A 20,944-nucleotide genomic window follows, 5' to 3' on the forward strand; every position below is an offset into this window, starting at 1 on the left:
TCAAAAAAGCTTGACTCAATGTAACTGTTCAAGTGTGAATAAAGAGACAGGCCTTTGGCCTCCTCCCAGACAGCCACAGGGTGCTGCCCTGTCAGTCAAGTCAGACGTGATATTAAATGGTCAAAAGTTGTAAGTTTAATTGCTTTGAGATAAGAAGTTGAGAAAAAAATCTCAACCCCGTGCAGTGTTTGTGAATTGAGAAACAAGGTACTCAAACCAAAGTGGGTTTTTTTTGTTTGTTTTGTTTTGTTTCTTTTTTTTTTTTTTTTTTTTTTGATTTGTTATTCTTTTTAAGCTTGGAGTGAATGTGGTTTCCAATTTTTCTGGAGCCAGCCTTAAGAGAGGCTTGAAGAGCCACAGTTGAGTACTGAGTACTGGTACCACTTGTACTTTTGATACATAAAATTTTAAATTCACAGTGACAGGTCATTTTGATCAAAGACTGATCAAAGGATTTTTTGGGGGGTTATTAACAAAAGCGCAAAATTAAACTAACAGCAAGTACAAAATAATAATTAAAAAAAGTTAAACTGTTAACTCTCCCTGGATTATTCTTGTTGCCTGAGCAGGACCTGACACGTATTTGCCGAGGTGTTAAACTGCAACAAGTAGCAGCAACTACTGGCGAAAAGGACTTGCATGACGTAAGACTTTTTTTGCCTTGAGTATTAGCTGCTGGTATCGCCAGCCTTCTCAAGTACTGATACCTTGAAGAAAGACTGGTATTGTCACGATACCCAATACCGACACCAGTGTTTGCCCATGTCTAGTATTTACTATGCAAAACAGAATCCCAACATGGTGAGACAAGACTCTGAAGAAAACAACCAAATTTCCACGTAAGCACATGGTAAGGATTGATTTAAGGAGGATTTAAGAATAGTATATTTGGAAGAATAGATGTTTTGGTTTGGTGACAGAGGATCATCACTACGGCCACAGTTCTCTTCTCAGCTTCCTTTCAGGTTGAATTGACACTAAAGTTAATATTGTCATTCATGGTAAAGTTTTGACATTAGCAGCTGTACTGTCAGAAAATCACATTTCATTCAACTATTTCATTCTTGGTGAAGTTGATTAATTAGCAGTCTTTCTTGATATTCTTATTGCGTGCAGAGAAAATCCTCTTCCTTTAACGTCTCTGTCAGTGTAGCTCTGCCAGAGCCAATACTGTGTCACTGTTTGTAGTTTATTGGTGTTTCTTTCTCTACTTTAATCAGCGTCTCTTTTCAAAGGTCATTTGTCCAAATCAATTGAAAGGAATAAAAACCATGCATGTTGTTTATCAGTGCTATGAGAAAAATATATATTTTTTTTCTGCAACATTGTCGACGAGAAGAGGCGGAGTCATAAACTATTCAAACGTGACCTGACTCCTTTCATCAGTTGAGTTGAGGGGCTTGCCTTGCCCTCACTATTCAGAACAAAAAAGGGGACCTGACCAATCAGAAACATCAATTTGGCATTGATTCATTTTCTGTTGTTAATGTTTAGAAAAAAGATAAGTTAAGCAGGTTTTGAGGAACTGTAGCTTGATAAAAAAAAAAAAAAATCCCCAAAGAAACAAAAGCAAGGACTGTGGGCGTTTGTACTTACTCAGCCAGCTCCTCAAGGCTCCGGTACACATCATCCTCATTCAGAGCAGTGTCCTCTGATGGAAAGGGCCTATGACACACAAACACACACAGACACAGACTGAGTGAGTGAGGTCAAAAAACATTTGATTACTGCACACACTGTGTCCCAGGCAGAAAAATAACCAGTTGGAAAAACAGCGTGTTCTATCTGCCAGGTTGTCACTCTTGGCTCCATCACTTTTGCTGCTCGACAGCAGGATGAATTCAGCGGAGGAGCCCATCAGTCACAAACAACATTGTCAAAACACATCAACACACTGCTGTTGACACATAGAAAGAAAAAAAACATGGCATCTTCCCACTGCAAACTTTCTCTGGGATCCTGACAGAAGAAAACACCTTTTTTTTCCTCTTCAGATGGATGACCAGGCATCTTATAAATCCTCTCAGGGGGTTTGAGCAGCTTTCAAGGACCTTTAGGGACACTGTAGAGCCATATGAAATATTGAAAAGGACAAGTTTGGAACTGTTATTTTATTCTCTACACAGCCAGTGTGGCTGTCTCGACTAAAATATATCCCTTTTGTTAGGGAAAATAACGGTTATGAGACCAAATGCATGATACAAGGATTTATGTCCTTCAGCCTAAAAGAAAAACCTGTCCTCTTAAATGTCCTTTTTCCTGCTCACACTGCTGCATCGACAAACACAATTTCCTCGGGAAGCGGTTGAGCATAAAAGTTAAAGACGAATCAATTAGCTCATTAAAGCAGCTGGATTTATTTCTAATCTTTTAAAAGATCTCTGCTTCCTGCAAACATCGCTCTTAAGTGCATGATTTGATCTCGCCTGCCAGACCGTGTTTATAATGCTCCTTTTTTTCCTCATTCACAGAAGCCAATTGCTGCAAATTACAGTATATTAGCGTAATGCTGCACACGATTGTGGTTCATTAAAATGAGTGAGCTCAAGATTGGTGCTAATCATAAACCACACAAATGCCACCAAATTGGATATGTTTGAATTTATTCAGAGGATTTCAGACCTAAAAAGATTTTCTTGGGCAGTCTTAGTTTTATTCTTCCAAGTTGTAGAGATTTGATAATAGGGAAAACAAAACAACAAATTAGGAACAAGAAATGCAGAATTTAAAGTCCCTTCTTTTCTCAAACTTGGGATATTTCTCAGCCTGAGGGATTTGTTGTCATTTTTAAGGCCGGTTTGTTTGTCATCACTGTGACAGCTGCATTCTGCTTTCACCCTCCTCTCCTCCAGCGATAAATCCCACACAAAGCAGGAGCCAGTGGTGGTTTCTGCAACCGTAAACAGCTCTGTAGGTTTGACCTTGTCTCCCTGTGTATAATGTAAATACTGAACACATGATTTGTTTTCCTTCTGTCAAGGAGCCACTGGACACACACACTTATGTACACATACAAATCTCTAAGTGAAAGTGGAACCTCCAGTGTCTTTGTTTATGAAGCTGTTAAATCGCACTTCTCTGGAAATTCTGATGAACTTGTTTGATTCCTGTGAAGGGAGGTTCTCATGGGCCTGTTGTCCTCTGTCTGTCTAACCCACCCACACAACCACACACATGCACATTCACACACATACACAGCCACATCCACACACCTAACATGAATGGGAGATGTGTTGATTTTTATATTTGTTAAGTTTATTTTAGGAGTTTTAAAAAGATCTGTGACTTATCTCACAATGAAGACTTGGCAAATCAGTTTATTCATCATATTCACTCTTATTCTGTTATTAATGCTTATCTCAGGGGTGGTGTCATGGGTGGGGCCAAGGGTCCCAGACCCACCCACTTTCTGACAGGCCCACCTTAAACTTTTTTCAGTTTTAAAGAGGAGTTTTATAAAATTTTGTCACTTTATACTCATTCTGTTATTGTAAGATGCCCTGTCTTTGTAAAATGAGCCAAGTTTTGTAATCTTTTAACCTGTTGGTAAAAAAGTTATGAATCACTCTGCATTATGTTATACCGGTAGGACCAGAGAATGATTTTGGGAAAGACTATAGATTTTTGTCTTTTATTTAACTGTGGTTAATGATGCTGCTCTTACAGCCTCTAATTAGAGATGTGTACCTAATTAAGTACTTTTATATGCACCGACTGAATTCTGTCAAAAGTGCCATGTTAAAGTACCTAAACGCATCCTTGTGACTGTAATGAGGTGGAAGAGTAGATGATTTTCCATGCTGGACATGAACACGGCATTACAATGTTACATATTAAAGAACAAATATGTTAAATTGAAAAGAAGTTACATTTTATTGTTAAACAAATTATTATTTTTTACAACATAAACACACACAAAAGTACCAAAAATTGGTACTGTTGAGTACCGATACCGAGTGCCAGGTACCAGGCATTGGTATCGTATCGTTTTAAATGTGAAAGGTACCCATCCCTATCCATAATACATGGAAAGTTGAGGTGGCGCAGCCCATTGGTGCATTAGAGCACTACTCTTTGGCCAATACCATTAAGAGCTATTCCGTCTGATGCACAAAATTTGTATCAAATATTAAAGGATCGAAGCCAACAAATCTGCTTCATATCTATATCTATATAGTAATAGTTATTTACTAACTTTTGGAATTTAATCCCCACCCAAAATTGGTTTGGCCCATCCAAAGTTGTAAGCCTGGGTCCATCCCTGGTTAATCTGTCATTGCATCCTTATCAATAGAGTTCTTTTAAGTTACAGTATGTTAACGGGGTAATGGGTTACTGGTGATTTTTCCTTTCTCGAGTGCGGGTGCAATTAGTGTCACCTTGCACAGTCTATTTATTTGTATTCTATGTTTATTTATATCTTATAGATTTTAAGAACTTTTTATGTGAACACTTAATTTTGCACTTTGTTGCTGCCACTCATAGATGTACAATGACATTTAAGCTTCTATCTATCTATCTATCTATCTATCTATCTATCTATCTATCTATCTATCTATCTATCTATCTATCTATCTATCTATCTATCTAACTATCTTATCTATCTTGTTTTTTTGCCGGTTGTGACAGCCTGTTTGCAAAATGAAAGGCATATTTTATCTATAACTTGGTCCGTCTGGATGTGCTCTATGACATTCCTGTTAACATTTTTAACTTGTGACTTGTGTAAAAAAACCGACCACCTATCAATTTCTTCTCATCCAGTTATTATGTACCAAGAGTTTAGTATCAAACCCATCTTATTGACAACCAAATCAATGAGCAACTCCATGATCTGGTTGTGTTGTATTATAAAATGTGGCTGATTTGCCACAATAATCCAACACTCCAAATCCAAACAATGCAACAATCCCAAAATAAAACCTCAAACATTATTCAGCCCCAGTTTACCAGAAATGTCAAGGAAGGAGCCAAACCAACAACATAACGGGACTTCTCAATATCTGTGGAATGCATAGTCAACCAGCTACATTTCCCATTATGCAAAGACACAAACACCACAGTCAAAACAGTCAAATTTAACAACTGCAAGGAAGAGTTCCTGTTGAGGAGTCTTATTTGAAATATGCAGGAAGGATTTCAAAACTTGTCTCTTTGATAGGAATTTCTACATCATGACGAGAACTGCACATTTACAGCTCAATCTTGTTATGGGGAAAATATCTACAATGGGAAAAATAGTTATCACTAATTTATTTAGAACAAGTGTTATTATAAGCATATTTGACCTGCTCCTAATGCACTGCAAAAAAGTGAAATCTTATCAAGTGTTTTCTGGTTTTAAGTAAAAATTGTCTTTTTATACTCGATATGAGCCACATGCAGCTGGTCAGTTCAGAAAAGGTATGGTTTCAAGTTGATGGTCTAAATTGCTTGTAACAAGTAGCAAGTGCTAGAAAATCAAATAATGTCTTAATACAAGTATCTTTTCTCTTGTTCCATTGGCAGTTTTTTTTTCCAACTCGTTACAAGCAATTCAGACCTCATTTTTGTCTTGAAATAACTTGAAATAAGACATTTTTCTGGAATGGTCAGTTGAATGAGGGTCAGGTTAAGTCTAAAATGACATTTTCTACTGAAAATAAGACAAAAACACTTGATGAATATTTCAGTTTTTTTGCAGTGTGGATAAGAAATAAGTTGGACAAAAACCCTAAAATACAGATTAAAGTTCCACATGGTCAATTTGATCAAAATCAACTGTTTTATGAGGATACAGAATACTAACAAACCTTTACAATAACATTTGGTAGTTTATTACACTGCTAGATGGATTGTGTGTGACGTCCACCTTTCATTAAAGTTGATATTAAGTGTTTTTAAGTGGTCATCCAAGGCTTCAAGAGCTTGGAGGAAATGTCACGGCATGTTTCCGTTTGAGATAATACTGACAGTTCAGATGTCCTCAGCCCTAATTATCTTCCTCTTTTCTGTCAGCGCTTTGTTTTGAAACCCTCTGACTCTGTTTCATCCTAAAATATGATCAGACAACTGAGACACTTCATTTTGAGATCCCCCCATCCAAAGAAAGCCAACAGCAGTGAGAGCTATTGTCTCTGAACTACACTGTGTCAGTGAAGTTATCTCTGTATGCCCGCGTGTGTGTCTGTGTGTGTCTCTGTGTGTGTCTGACACCACCAATTAGCCTCTGTGTAATTAAAACAGTGGTCACACAGAAAGAGTGTGTCAGCCATCGAGTTAATGAATGCTCAGCTAGACTGTCAAAGGTCAGCTGGTCACACTGAAGCATGTGTGTGCACACTCAAACACACACACACACACACATGTGCAAAGGATCCTGCACACCCAGCCTTTTAAAGTTATCGCTCATTACACTAAATAATAATAATAATAATAATAATAATAATAATAATAATAATAATAATAATAATAATAATAATAATAATAAAATTAAATAATAAATAAATAAATAAATAAATACAGCCTGGTCTGATTGATGTAACTTCCCCGCTCTCTGTTATGAACTGAAACTCAGCATAGAGGGTGGATCCTCCAGAGCGTAATAACACACCCACATTTGGCTGCCCCCCTACAATGAAATGTGCATTATATTATAAGTTATTAATGGAGTCTCACAGGGCTAAATTTAATTACGTAGTAGTTTGGGGAGATATCTATCACCTCAGTGTTGTTTTGCAGAGCCAAGCACGGCCCAGTGCTGCCGTTTTCATTTTGGCTAAATGATACAACCAGGTGTAATTGAACTATGTTTATAATTTCATCAGAACCCCGATGATGAGGCGTCTCTAGGCTTTTCAATAATGCTCTATTGTCTTCCCTGCAAATGTGAGGCAACACATGCTGTTCAGCGCTTTGTGAGGAAAGCAGGAGCGGATGCAGCGGTGCTTGCAAAGTTTGTTCAACAAAGTTTTTTTTGGGCTTAAATTTTATTGCCTCACTTTGTTCATGTCTGCATAGCAGGTGCAAAGCCTTCTGTTAGCCTTACATTACTGAGAGGTATAGGATGTGGACAAAATGTGACTGGAGAATATTTTTCAGAGCCAGTGTTATGGTCCTGTTGGCCATCTTTTTTTTTCTTATTTCCCCTTTTATTTATTTATTTATTTATTTATTTATTTATTTATTTATTTATTTATTTATTTATGTATTTATTTATGTATTTATTTATTTATTTATTTATTTATTTATTTATTTATTTTATTATTATTTATCTATCTATTTATTTATTTATTTATTTATTTTTATTTATTTATTTTTTTTTGCATTTTAATTTTTTTAACAGACTTGTATACATACAAACACACACAAAAAGCCAGAGCAAGAGGTCATGGGTTACTCCGTACAAGGAAGTGTTTCCAAAAAAATTATACATAAAATGCATACCTGATAACATTTTTTTTTTCCCCCACCCAAATAAAAACCCAATTTTTCCATAATTTTTCTCCCAGTTCTTTTTGAAGTCTTAAAGAAAAAAGTAATTTGCTCTAAAAGATGTAATTATTTAACATTATTAATAAAAGTACCGGCAGTTGAGATCTTCTTTTGTAGCCAAAACGTGGTGATGGCCTTCTTACTTGATGTCAGCGAGACCTTTAGGAGATAGGTTTCATTCATTCATTTCTATCCACCCCATCTGGTATATGTCCGAGGTAAAGAGCTATGAATGTTGCCTTCTATTTACAATTTTCACTTTTTGTGCTCTGTTGATTATATGTAGCTTCTGATTTGATTGCTTAACTTTAAGCAAAATTAATTAGAGATTTCTCAATCAAAGACCATTTCAAAAACAATTTTCTTGCTTATGCAATTAACATGTATTGCCTGATAACAGGGATTAAATAAGGCATGTTAAGTGAATTTAGAACCATCCCATGAAAAATTACTTTGATTTCCTTCAAAATGTTTCTCTCACAGGATTATTCATCTAATATCCTCCCAAAATTTTAAGGGAACCCGTAGGAAGTGATTATGAAACCACAGAGCTGTTAAATAAAGCAATACCTGTTTTTAATGATGTGCTGTGTTGGGTAAAGGAGTCTTTGAGAGGCACATGAGAAAATGGATCAGTGTGATTTCATTTTACTGTTTTCCTTTTTTAAAAATCTTGTGAGGTTTTGACCAGGGAAAATGGGGGAAAGATAAATAAGTCAGAAAGGGAAGTAAACAACAACACAACACTGTTAAAGTAGAGTTTTCATTCCGTAAAAAAGAGCAATGGTGAACGCCCGCTTTTGGGCCTGAACTCCCACTGTTTCATGTAACCTGTCTTTACTTATGCCTTTTATTTTCAAGTTTCCTTCTAACGTCTTCTTTCTTTGCTGCCGTTCTTCCAACCAATGCAGCAGCATAAAGGGAATTGTTGGCACACGTATACTGGACAAAGCTGCAGTGAGCCGGTCCCATTGATCAACTGTTGTCAAACAGCACAACAACGGTGTAGTCGTTAGGTGTGAGTGCAGCTCGTATTGCCAGCGCTGGTAGCAGTTTCACGTCCCAGGATACGGCTGTGTTTCTGCAGAGGTCGATAAATTGCTGGGGCTTGAGCCAACTAGTGCACTTTGCTGCTTATTGTACCATGCTTGTCCATAAAGCCCCCTGTTCCCCCTTTAAACCTGGAAATACAGTCCTCCTTCATAGTGGCTTTGCCTCAGGAGGCTGTGTGTATATGAGTAAGAGGCTCTTTCTTTGCATGCATACACACCACAAATGGAAAATGAATGGCTTGATGTGCGGTGTAATAACTTCATACAATAAGTAACAAAAGCAGATTCATTAGTATGATAAGCATATGATTAAGGGCTGGTTGGTGTAGCCGTTGAGCTCTCACCTCTTTCACCAAAGCAGCCTGGGTTCATCTCCAGCTGCAGCACCTTTACAGCACGCCATTCCTGTTTCCTGCTCTACCCACCGTCTAATCCTCTTAGAATAAAGCCATAAAAGCTCATACTCATTTGAAATCAGCATATCACCTGAATACAGAAATGACTCAGCACTTAGTGAACCTGGGATGAGTCTTTGACATGTGATGACGAGTGATAGGATTGACAGCCTATCATTCTCTTCACCACTCACAAACTTCCTCATCTGTTCTCTGCTGAGCCGACATCTGTCGAACCCTCTGACCCCCCAGCTCAAATCCTGCCCCAGACCAAACATGATAACGGCAGGGATCAATGATGAACTAGGACAGTGAAGCTTAGGAATGTTAAAGGTTACAGTTGGGGTTAGCTGAGGACTGATAAACAGTAAGATGAATGTGCAGAATAACAGGAGAAGCAAGGCTTACAGTGAGGATGAGATGAAACATGAAGTCACCACTGAGGGCGAAGAATCAAGATCATGAGGCCTCAAAATAAAGAGGATCTACAGTTAGAGATGCCAAAAGTGACAACCAAGAACTACTCTAGCTTTTAATAAATAGTGTTTTTTTTTTTTTTTTTTTTTTTTTTTGTAATTGGACAATACTTAGTGTAGATAAGGCTCCAGGCTTTCTTCAAGGAGTGAGGACAGAAACAGCGCAAGCAGATCAAAGTTGGAATTTAAAATAAAAAAAATTAAAAAATTGGTTGATTGAACCAAAGTTATAAATGTGTTTAAAAAAAAGTTTCGCATTTCCATAAGAATATAAATATCAAAATATAGCTGCATGCAGCAATGACGGGCCCTCGCCCCGCGTAAAATGGTCCGTCTTGGGGTAATTTCCAAGCGGGCTAAGTGCAGCAAAATGTGCCTCAAGCAAGAGCTGTGTATATGGATGAGGTTGTCGCCCAGCAAGCAAGCATACATGGTACATTGAAAGCATAGTTGATATGATTAGTGTACCATAGGGGGAGCAGCATTATTTCTGTAATTCATGTCAACATAAGTCAGGATTGGGAGTGACTTCATGTGTGTAAAATTGGGAGCAAATGTTAAAATGAATGTAATAATATTATCAAGCATTTCCAGTGGGTGGCGCTATTGCAGTAGCAGAGATTTGAGGTAATAGAAGAGTTGGGGGATGGACTTTCATGGTGTGTGTGAAGTTTGGAAGAAATTAGACCTTAAATGACTGAGTTAGTACTACTTCCTGCTGTGTTTTGACATTAGCGAGGTGAAGCTAGTGGCATAGACACACCCTTGACCTTGAGGACATGAGCTGATGTGTAATGCTTTATGAAGGCGTGCCAGACATTTGCAAGTTAAATGAAAAAGAAAATGGCCAAAAATGAAGAGGCTATGAATCAGAGAGTAAAAGACATTACTTCCTGTTAACAGTAAGGGGCGCTGTAGTGTTAGATGAAAAGAAGTATATGGATGTGTTGGAGATGGGATAGTTAACATATGTGTGCATTTTGGGCCTGATCCAACATTGTACAAGAGAGGTATTAAGATTTTCATGAAGTAGCAAAATGGTGAACTTTGGCGGCCATTTGTGGGCACGCCATACAAGATGATAAGAATTGTATTGTAAGTGTTCATCTTCAATGTGTGTAGTTTCCACAAGGCAAGTTTGGAGTTCATCTTAGTCCAAACCTGGGAGTAGTTCATTGAAATACATAGCCTATAAACGTAATTTTAGCAATTTCAGGCCATTGCCATCAGGAGGCGTTGTAATTTCTGGGAGGAATAGGGACATGGCTGTGTCCAGGGCTTAACACTGAACATGTGTCTTGATTTTGGTGCAGATTGGACAAAGTTGAAAAATGCCGAACTTTGAGCCCGTGTCCTGGCAAAACGAAAAAATATTCTGTAAATTTAGCTATGATTATTAATGTTCAATGTGTGTAGTATACACATGCCAAGTTTGGAGTTGCTGTGACAAAAGCCCTAGGACTAGTTCGTTCAAATGCGTAGGCTACAAATCGTCAAAATCCCATGTTTACGGGCTAATAGCGAAGTTCGTGTTGAGAATTCACGATAGTCATAAGAGACTTTTTTGTTCATGTGGGCATGCTTGTTATACCCACCAAATTTCAAGGCTGTAGCTGAAAGCAGACCAAGGGGCTGCAGTTTTAAGCCCCTAGGGGGCGCAAGGGGGGATGAATTTTTGCAGAGACAGTGGAATCATAAATTTTTCGCCGAGTTTGAATTTTGTGGCTAGGTCATTTCGCCTTTTTTTCAAGCCAAAGGCACGCAAAATGGCATTGTATTGGCAGAAACAAAGAAGAAGAAGAAGAAGAAGAAGAAGAAGAAGAAGAATCCTAACAGTTACAATAGGGCTTCGCCCCCCGATTCTCGGGGGCTCGGGCCCTAATAAAGTTGCCTGAATAATAACATAGAGGACACAGATAGAGTTGCCACCTTTGAGACACAAAAATAAAGGGCATCCCCAGCTGGCAACAATATTTTTAAAAAATATTTCTAAAATGTATTCCTTCCTGTCTGCCTTTTTGTCATTTTCTCTAAAATCATGAATAGTACTAGTTATTAATATTGTAATGACTTTTTCATGTTGTAATAATGAATCGCCTGTATTCTTGATGTACTGATAAGAAATAACATAAGAAAACATCTTAAGTAAAACACTATGGTAGCTTAAAATTAATTAATGCCTTTTTTTAAAATCTCATCCTGTTAATTTATCAGTAGAGGGACTAACTTTTCCAATTCATCAAATTACCCAACTAATGATGAGAACTTATTCCATGCTTGAAATCAACCAAACCAACTGCCTAGTAGGCGTTGAACTTGGGCGTCAGTGCTTTGTTCAAGGCAAACTGGAAATACGGTACAAATCAAAAAGAGATGTAACGTTGAAGTGTGCGTTTTTTACGTGACAAGTGGCAATCCTAGACACAGCCCTTATCCCTGCACAGCTGGTAACAATGCTGTACCTGATTCTACTCTGCCTCCCCAAAAACTCTCTTGCAGTGTATCCTGATGTACAGCGGGTGGTGCAGTGGGTGCTGAAGGAGACTTCTCTCTGTCTCTCTAAAGGTGGGATTAAGGTATTAAATGCCTCATCAGTGTTGGAGTTATGAGCGTCTATATTTTCACAAGATTAGATTAACCCTGTTTTTGGTCCCTTTTAGAATAACAGCATCAGGTCATGCTGGGCTTTTGCTCTGCCTTGTTCACACAGCTTAATGAGAACTAAATAGGAAGTGTTGTGTAGGTTTCTGTATTAACACAACTTTTTCGTTGTTATAATGTGTGTTTAGTACCAACAACCACATGACAAAGACCAGGAATGACTTATAGACGGTTCTACTCAGTACTTTGTCTCTCTTTGTATTTTCTGTCTGTAACTTTGTGTTTTTGCTGCTGCTTGTCTTGGCCAGGTCTACCTTGAAAAGGAGGTTTTTAATACCAATGGGAACAACCTGGTTACACAAAGGGTAGATATCAGAGTAAGGAAGTAAATATATTGTTTGGACTTTAAAAGTTATCTTACAATAGTCTTGCTTTTTTTATATATGCCTGTTCATTATCCATAATTTAAAATAACATGGAGAACAGGAATCCATCAATGGCATGTAGATCAAAAGTCCCTTGGTCAACTTTACACCAGCCAGCAAAGTTTAGCAGTGAGAAGGGAGTGGACAGAGCAGGAAGCAAGATATGTCCTTCTCCTTGATAAAAAAAAGAATGCAGTGGTCTGTTCAAACTTGAGAATCTATCAATACACTGCAAAACAATGGCATTTTATTAAGTGTTTCTGTCTTATATCAGTATATAATGTATTTTTAGACTTTGTATGGGCCACATTCACCTGACCAGTCCATTAAAATGTCTTATTTCAAATCATTTACGGACAAAACTGAGGTCTGAATTGCCTGTACCAAGTTAAAAACAATCTACCAACTGGAAGTCGAGAAAAAGTTACTTGTATCAAGACATTTTTCAAGTTATAGGAAAATGTTTCTTATTCCATTGCCAGATTTTTTTTTACTCATTACAAGCAATCTAGACCTAAATTTTGTCTTTAAATAACTTGAGACAAGACATTTTTCTGGACCAATAAATGACAATTTTTACTGAAAATAAGACAAAAACACTTGAGATTTCAGTTTTCTGCAGTGTAAAATGAGGAGTAAGGTTACATTGGCTCTGCTTGGTGAGGTTGGAGTTGGTAGATGAGCACTGGTAGAGCAGAACCAGGATTCCTTAGAACTACTGAGTAACAAAAAGATAGTCTGCTCACCTTCTGGACACTTAAATATGCTACAAACTGGGTTTATGAAGTTTGCTTTCAGTCACATTTCAAACAATAGCGTTACATAACCACAGAAATAAAAACAGTACATTGTACCCAATAGAGCTTTGAAACACAGAAGCAACAAAAGGGTGAATTTAAAAAAAAAAGAGTTGTTTGTGTGTCTGACTGTGTGTCCACTGTGCTGTGTTTCTGAAAGTGCAGTGTGTGCAATACAAAGCTCTCATTTCCAACTGGTGCCGGATGCTGTCACAAGGACAGAGGCACAGTGTCAGTGATCAGAGTCTGATACAGTGAACAGACATCAGGGACATGATCAATGGGCTTCCACAGAATGTCAATGGACATGCCTGTGGGGATGTTACTAAGACTTCTAACACAATGAGGAGCGGCCTTTTTAAAACTCAATGGGTGGCCTGATGGGATGTCTGAACTGTAATGATTTGAGAGTTGAGTTTTCACAAAGGCATTTAGACCGCCACCCTGAGAAACCACAGATCCTTTGAGCCCTTGTGCAAGTATATACTCCTCCTCATTAGCTTCTTCAAGGGTCACTGCACTAATTTTTCTCCCTGATCTTGACCCCTGATGCTTCACTTTCTTTTGTTTGCAGCAAGAAATCACTGGATTATCCCTCTCAAGATTTAAAGGGGCACCAGCATTTTTCTGCCAGGCCTGATGATAAAACAAAACACGTTTCATAGGTAAAACAAGCAAATACCTTGTTCCATCTGTTAGCCATTCTTAAAAATCCTCCAGACAAGAATCAACCTTTTCATTCCTGGAATATTTCCCCAATCATCATTTTAGGAGAGGAGATCAAAGCCCAGATCTGAAATTGAGTGAGGGCCTGAGCATCTGAGCTTCTGCCAACTGATCCATCCCATTTTATTAAATGCAGGGAAGTCAGACAAGTCCAGAAAATACCTTGAAGATTTGTTTTGTTTTTTTTCATGATTCACATCACAAAGCTTCTGTTAAGACATCATCCCAGATCCCCAGGCACAGATCTCACACCTGTGTTTGAGTTTCAATTTCAAAATTCAATTTTACTCTGGCTTATGCTTGTGCTGTTCTTTGTCTGCCTGACCTTGATTTGCTTTGTTACAGTTTCATTTTTGTCAGTTCGTTAAACTTGGTTTCTTTAAAAATAAAGCAACTTCAAATTTGAACAAAAAAAGATCAACATGTGTCAAAGTGTTTCAACATTTTCCTTTCGTAATTTATTTTTCCATGTCTCTTATTTTGTCATAATCTTGTCCTGAGTAGTAATAAGTGTGACATATTATAAGAACTATCTTAAGAGGTGGTATTTGTCGCACATATAGAAGAAACAGAGCATGAAGACTGTGTCTGTATAAGCTACAACATCCATGGCGTTGTGAGTGTTTGAATGAACTACATGTGTTCTCAGGCTTGGGAGAAGATGACAGGGGCTTTGATGCGAGACAGAAGAGGTCTGGCAGGTCCTTGGATGGTTGAATGCAGCTCACCTTGCCCTGAGCAGAATTACCAAGAAGTGGGGTGAAGAGAGCTTTTAGAGAGGCCAAATAGGTCAATGAACAATTACAGAGTGCAAGTGCTTTGCTTGATAGCAACATCTGTTCATACTCAATCAATCAGACTTCATTGCATATGTCACGCCTTTAAACCCAACATAGCCATACATGCAGTTAGATAGAGCTGAATGATTGTGCCATCGCTGGATAAAAAAACAGGGACTAATAACTTCACTTTCATTCAAATTATTAATTTAGATTTTTTTTTCTTATATATATATTTAAATATACACATACATAGGGAAAAACGCAGATTTTAAGGGCACAGCATTTTGGCATCATTACAATTTCACAACCCATAAGCGGAACAGTTCTAAAAGGTTAAGAAATAACAGGGCTAGGACGACATGCTTTTCTCATGATTCAATTCTTGTAAAATATTTAGGGTGCCAATTCGATTTGAATTGTGATTCTTCCATATTTCCAATTTTTGTGAGTTTTAATTTTCTTTTTAAAAACCAGGACAAGTGAATGAAATGAAAATGTGAATGATGATGATGATGTCTACAGACTATATCAGGATTCATATTTTTCCCCAAAATGTACATCAGACTTGAGAAGGTTTCTAGGGTTATTCAAGTGATCTGACATCTCAACTTATTTTCACCAAGCTTAGAAACTTAAACTAAAATGAAGGACAAGTGTCTTTGAGTTTTTGAAAAGTGCTCCATAAATAAAATTTATCATTATCATTATTATTATTATTATTATTATTATTATTATTATTATTATTATTATTATTATTATTATTATTATTATTATCAAGGACTTAATTTAAAACATAGATGAATAAGGAAGTAAATTAATAGTAGGTAAGCAAGTAAATAAATAAATAAATAAATACATAAATAAATAAATAAATAAATAAATAAATAAATAAAATAAACAATTTTTCTTTTTTTAAAGAAAAAAAAATCAGGATTAACCAAAAAAAAAAAAAATCCTGATACTAGAATACAATGATTTTTTTCTCCCATCCCTAATGAATAATGTGAATAAATCAAAATAAAATACACTTAAATATATCATATATATATATATATATATATATATATATATATATATATATATATATATATATATATATATATATATATATATATATATATATATATATATAAATAAATACACATCTTATGTTCGGAAACTCCCTTGAGACAATTCAGTTTGTTGTACCTTTTAATTTCCTTGATCAGCGTGTCCTTGTCCACACCAAGACTCAAGTTTGACCTGACATAAAAGGGTCTTACTCCACTGATCCCTTTAAAAAATGGCAATAAAGCAAGGTCACAGTTACCCTAAGGCACAAAAGGAAATCAGATTGATTCTGTAGCACACATCAGTGGTCAGGTACACGTCTATTTATGGAACTTGTACAAAAGCATGTGGACATCAAAGCACAGATGCCAGGAGCCAAATGTTGTCAGCTGGAAACCTTTCCTTAGTCTCAAAATGACCCAAACCCACAATATCGTACTGCAGAAAACATGTGTGTTATTAAATGATATTCATTTAAATTATAGACAAAAACTGTATGAGTAAAGAGTGATACTCTTGTAGGCTTATTTAGGTTTTTATCAAGTTATTCTGAGAATGGTGCCATGAGGCTAAGTCCTAAAAGCTTAACAGCCTACTACAAGATACTGCACTGCACTAACCATCACTTAACCACCTCTGCTTGGCTTGTAAATCAGGCATGACCTTCATATTTTAAATTAAAAAAAAAAAAACAGGCTCTCAACTCTGGCCCACAATTTATATATTAAACCTTGCTTCATTAAGGTTCATTATTTAATCAATATTCTGACCGCTAACACCAGATCACAAAGTCCAGAGTGTGGTTTACACCACGGTCAAATGAGTCCCAATTCTGACACCTCACAGCTGAGAGGTCAGTGTGGACATGGCCTGAATTAACAAGCAGTCAGCAGGTTGTGCTGTGTTATTAATGACCAGGGACCTGTTCTTTCTTTCTTTCTTTCTTTCTTTCTTTCTTTCTTTCTTTCTTTCTTTCTTTCTTTCTTTCTTTCTTTCTTTCTTTCTTTCACGCACATACACACTCACTCCTTCTTCTCCCTCATTTCTTGGCACTGCTCTTAATGACTGTGCTCCATCAACTCATTGCTCAGACAGATAAAGTGGCTTTTTATGTGGCGCCGGTGAGCCACCAAGCACCAAGCAGATTGAGCAAATGAAGAGAAATCAGAGGCCCGTTTCCGGCCTGATACACGCCGCTTCGCTATTATCTGTGAAGAATGACAACCTCAGCAAATAATGTAAAAGTCTAACTCAGACAGCAGTGCTTATGATGAACTGCTACATCCTACTTCCCAATTGTGCTGCTTCACTGTTTGAGTGACAGATGGGATGTGTTGTGGATTATTTTGTGCAGCAGCAGCTAAAAGCTACAGTTAATTACCTTAAAAATGTAAATTAGTTTTTAAATGAGCAGCAGATGTTAATAGCACCTCAGTTTCAATATACGCCTGCATACAAATGTGTAATACATTCGTCTAAATGGGTTCTCCGACACTGATACTCCTGAGTGCTTTGCCTGTTCGAGTAATAAATGAGAGGGAGATACAAATGAGACACATACCTGATTCCTTTGATTTGTGCGATGCTGTGGTGGGAGATCCTTGACAGAGCGGAGATTACCTGCAATAAACAACGAGAAAAACAGTTAGAAGACAATCAACCTCTCCATTGTTTACCGTTTTATTTGCATAATCATTTTTAATTTGTTATGTTTATATCTCCTCTATTCCGCCCTTCTGTTTCATTTATATGTTTATTTTGCAGGGACCTGTATCATTTTATGCAGACGTCAGGATTACTTAACACTTCGGGGACACAAATGAAAAACATAAAAACAAACAAGACAAAGACTAAATAATGAAGTAGCATAAATTAAAAGCAGTTATTAAAAGATAACTAATCATCGAAAACAGTGGTAACTAAAAACGATGTTGTTTATATATTATGAGATAATTATCAACTAACACTTAGGTTGTACACAGATCTTCAAAGACAACGATCAGCTGTAAAGGCAAACTCAAATGATCGAAAAGCATCAAATTAAGGAGTAACAATCAGTTGCAGCAATTCATCATTACAGCTTAAAACAAACCATCCAACCCAACTCCCAGCCTTGGTAAACAATGAAACAAAGAGCCAGATGTCTGATTTATAATGGCAAACAAAAGTAACTGGAAGTGTCTCAAAGGTAAATAGTCAAGGGCAACTGTCGACAGGAAAGTGATACATTACACCACAACAGATCCATTATTCTTCCGCTTTGCATTTGCTGTCAGTTAGAACAAAACACGGCAAACGTGTCCCGAGCATCCGATGGCCTTCAGCGCTTATAATGAAGCCTTTCATGCATGTTCCTCAGCAACACCTCTCAGGCATATGCAACATCACACAGGACTGTGTGTGTAAACATAATGCAGGCCACCATGTCAGAGTCAACATCCAAAGACATGTGGTGCACAGTCACAGATGAATGGGTAAGGCTTTGGATAGGTACACAACATGCACACACACAGGATAATCAGGTTGATTTTTGTCCCAATCTCCAAGCCAGCAAAGGCCCGATTGTCTGATGTTTGCAAATGACATTGTGTGTGATTTTCCTCCGTTGTTGGTTGTGTTAAGAGTGATTTTGTCGGGTCGGAGCCGCTCAGAAGGCCTCCAATTGAGAGATTGTAGATACTGGGCATCTTTAATATTGGCTCACCCAGGCTGCAGCCCAGGGTCCCAGCATGTGCAAGGGCCCTAGACTCCAGGGGCTTGATTTCTATTCTCTCTCAACTCTTGAAAACAACAAGAAACATTTATAATTATTTATTCAATTTAATTATTTTATGTTTTGTAAATTATTTTACAAAATAATGAAAATAACTATATATATATCTAATTTTTTTATATCAACCAATTATCGTCAATGTGCTGTTATTTATGCAAAATACGCATGCATTTCCTTTTAATCAGAGTGTAAAAAATAACTTATTCAATGTTTTTATGCTAACTGAGTTTACTACATTTTACTACAAACAAAAGTAATTTTTTTACTGTTTTAACCAACTCTCTAGGCAGATGTTGCAGATTTGCAACAGCTAATACCTAGTTACCTAATTACTCCACATCCAGATTTTATGCCCTTTTTTTTTCTCAGAAGTACCACTGCAGAGCTTAGTTGTACATTAGCAACAAACAAACCTAGTTCCCTAGAAGTAGCTTTATTACAATGTCACAACATCCCAGAATACATTGCATGTGAGGTTCTCTCTCAAAAAAAGTCAGAATTGCATATAACTACCCCATGTAATTTTCCCCAAATATCTGATTTTTTCTGTTACTAAAACTTAATTTGAGCCTGAAAGGGATAAAGAGGTCTGTCGTTTACACAATGTGGCAAGCCACCTGTTGGACTTGTTTTGGGCTTGTTTCCTCAGAACTGGTCCCTCATTTCTATCGCGGGATCTGGCAGCATTGCCTGGAGGTTTTGCCCCTGCTGGAATAGCATGAACTATAAGAGGGGGGCCCAAAGAAAGAATAGCCTAGGGGCCATTGACAACCTTAATCCTCCTCTGGTGGCACGCTCCAAGAGCCAATTAAGACAATAGCTGACTCAGCTGACTGACTGAAGAGGAAGTAAGGAATCTGTCTGTAATACTTGTGCAACTTTACTCACCACCAACTCGCACAGTTAAGCATACAGCCCACATCCTAAACTTCTCCACAACTTTTTCTATAATCATTATTCTTCTTTTTGTTTTGTTTTGTTTTTTTTTAGTTTAAGAGGCCGAAAACAACCATTACTGCTTTTTCACGCTTGTCTATTGTGTCTGGTCACACTGAAGACACATTTTACTACATGTGATTTTGCCATATTGAGTGTGGAGAAGCTAATACTTTTCACTCCTGTGCCCACTCCCACAGAAAAAAAATCCCCTGTACCTCTTCCATTTTTCCATTTACTTTATTTTTTAGGCAATATATTGAATTTGATTTAATTTCCTCCCCATTCTTTTTTATGTTTACAATTGGCTTCTGGGAAGTGTAGTTCTTTTCACTTGTGTTAGAGTGTAGGCTAATGAAATGAACTACAAAATGTTGGCACATGTCACATAAAATATTTTATGTCCCTGATTGGTTCCCGCTCCCATCTGCTCATGTTAACTTTTTATCCTGTACTGTCCCAATCCTGTGATTAATAGTAGATGACTCCTATCCCACAGGAATCCCACGGAAAACCTTGTCTTTTGTCATCATCAAGTGTGTGAAGGTTTAAAGAATGTGTGCCAGCCTTAAAGCTGTCTCTGTTTCCTCCATCTCACCTTCAATCTTATTTATTTTTATTTTTTTCTTTACCTTTTTACACTTCTGTTTAAGTTTGAAGTCTTTGGTTGAAGGTTAAATCTGGGCATGTATCTAAGCTGATTTAGCGCTACTCTGGAGTCACACACAAGTGGGCTTATGGTGGAGGACTACAGATGGCAGGCGTCCAGTGTCTACAGAGGCTGGTTCATGAAGACGAGGGAACTACAAACCACACACACACACACTCACACACAGACAGAAAACCCGTCTCCTACGCCTCATTACCCACTCCTGGGTGTATTTGTGCTTACAACGCTGTGGCAGTGCCAGATGTCTCCTCAACAGGGAGGAGAAAATTGTTATCTCAACCCCTCTTCCCTGGCAGGTGTGTCATCCAGAGCCTCTCATCATACAACCTCTTCTCTAAACACACAATGCAACCATGTCAGTGCTTTGCAGCATCACAAACTGACGATGAGTCGCTGATAATGGTTGTTGTGAGGAGAGGATCACCACTTAAGCCCTGCTTGGTACTCACACTGAAGGACTCTTGACCAAAACCTTTCAATCTCTGCATTCATGTTGTTCTCATGTTTAACATAAGCAGTCATAGAAAGTGAAGGGAGCACGTGGACTTGTGTTACAGAGTGGGTATACATCACATTCATTTACACTTAACCACACTATGGAGGGAAACCTCCAAGGGGCTATTGCTCGACAGGATGATAAGGGGTTATTCCTCCGTGTTGCTAAAGACCCGTGTAATAGGCAGCCGTGTTCATGCTTAATGGCTCCAATATGGGGCCAGTCTACCATTACACACCTCCTTTTACGCAGATTGGAACTGCACTTAGCAGATAGAGAACAAAAAGAAAAA

The 20,944-nt window shown here is 37.5% G+C and overlaps 1 protein-coding gene across 12 annotated transcripts in view; it reads right to left on the bottom strand.

Annotated features, from left to right (window-relative positions):
- The window catches only part of vav2 (vav 2 guanine nucleotide exchange factor), a 291,784-nt gene that overhangs the window by 65,443 nt on the left and 205,397 nt on the right, over positions 1-20,944 (bottom strand). For all 12 annotated transcript variants that reach the window (XM_074690256.1, XM_074690255.1, XM_074690252.1 and 9 more), the window contains exons 3-4: positions 17,339-17,397; positions 1,597-1,665 (exon numbers count right to left, since the gene is read on the bottom strand). In XM_074690256.1, the coding sequence (XP_074546357.1) occupies positions 1,597-1,665; positions 17,339-17,397 (128 nt within the window). The remainder of the gene's footprint in view (positions 1-1,596; positions 1,666-17,338; positions 17,398-20,944) is intronic.

Source organism: Halichoeres trimaculatus, unplaced genomic scaffold, assembly GCF_033239565.1.
Source record: "Halichoeres trimaculatus isolate MK-OKI-2021-1 unplaced genomic scaffold, fHalTri1.1 fHalTri1_scaffold_16, whole genome shotgun sequence".
NCBI lineage: Eukaryota > Metazoa > Chordata > Actinopteri > Labriformes > Labridae > Halichoeres > Halichoeres trimaculatus.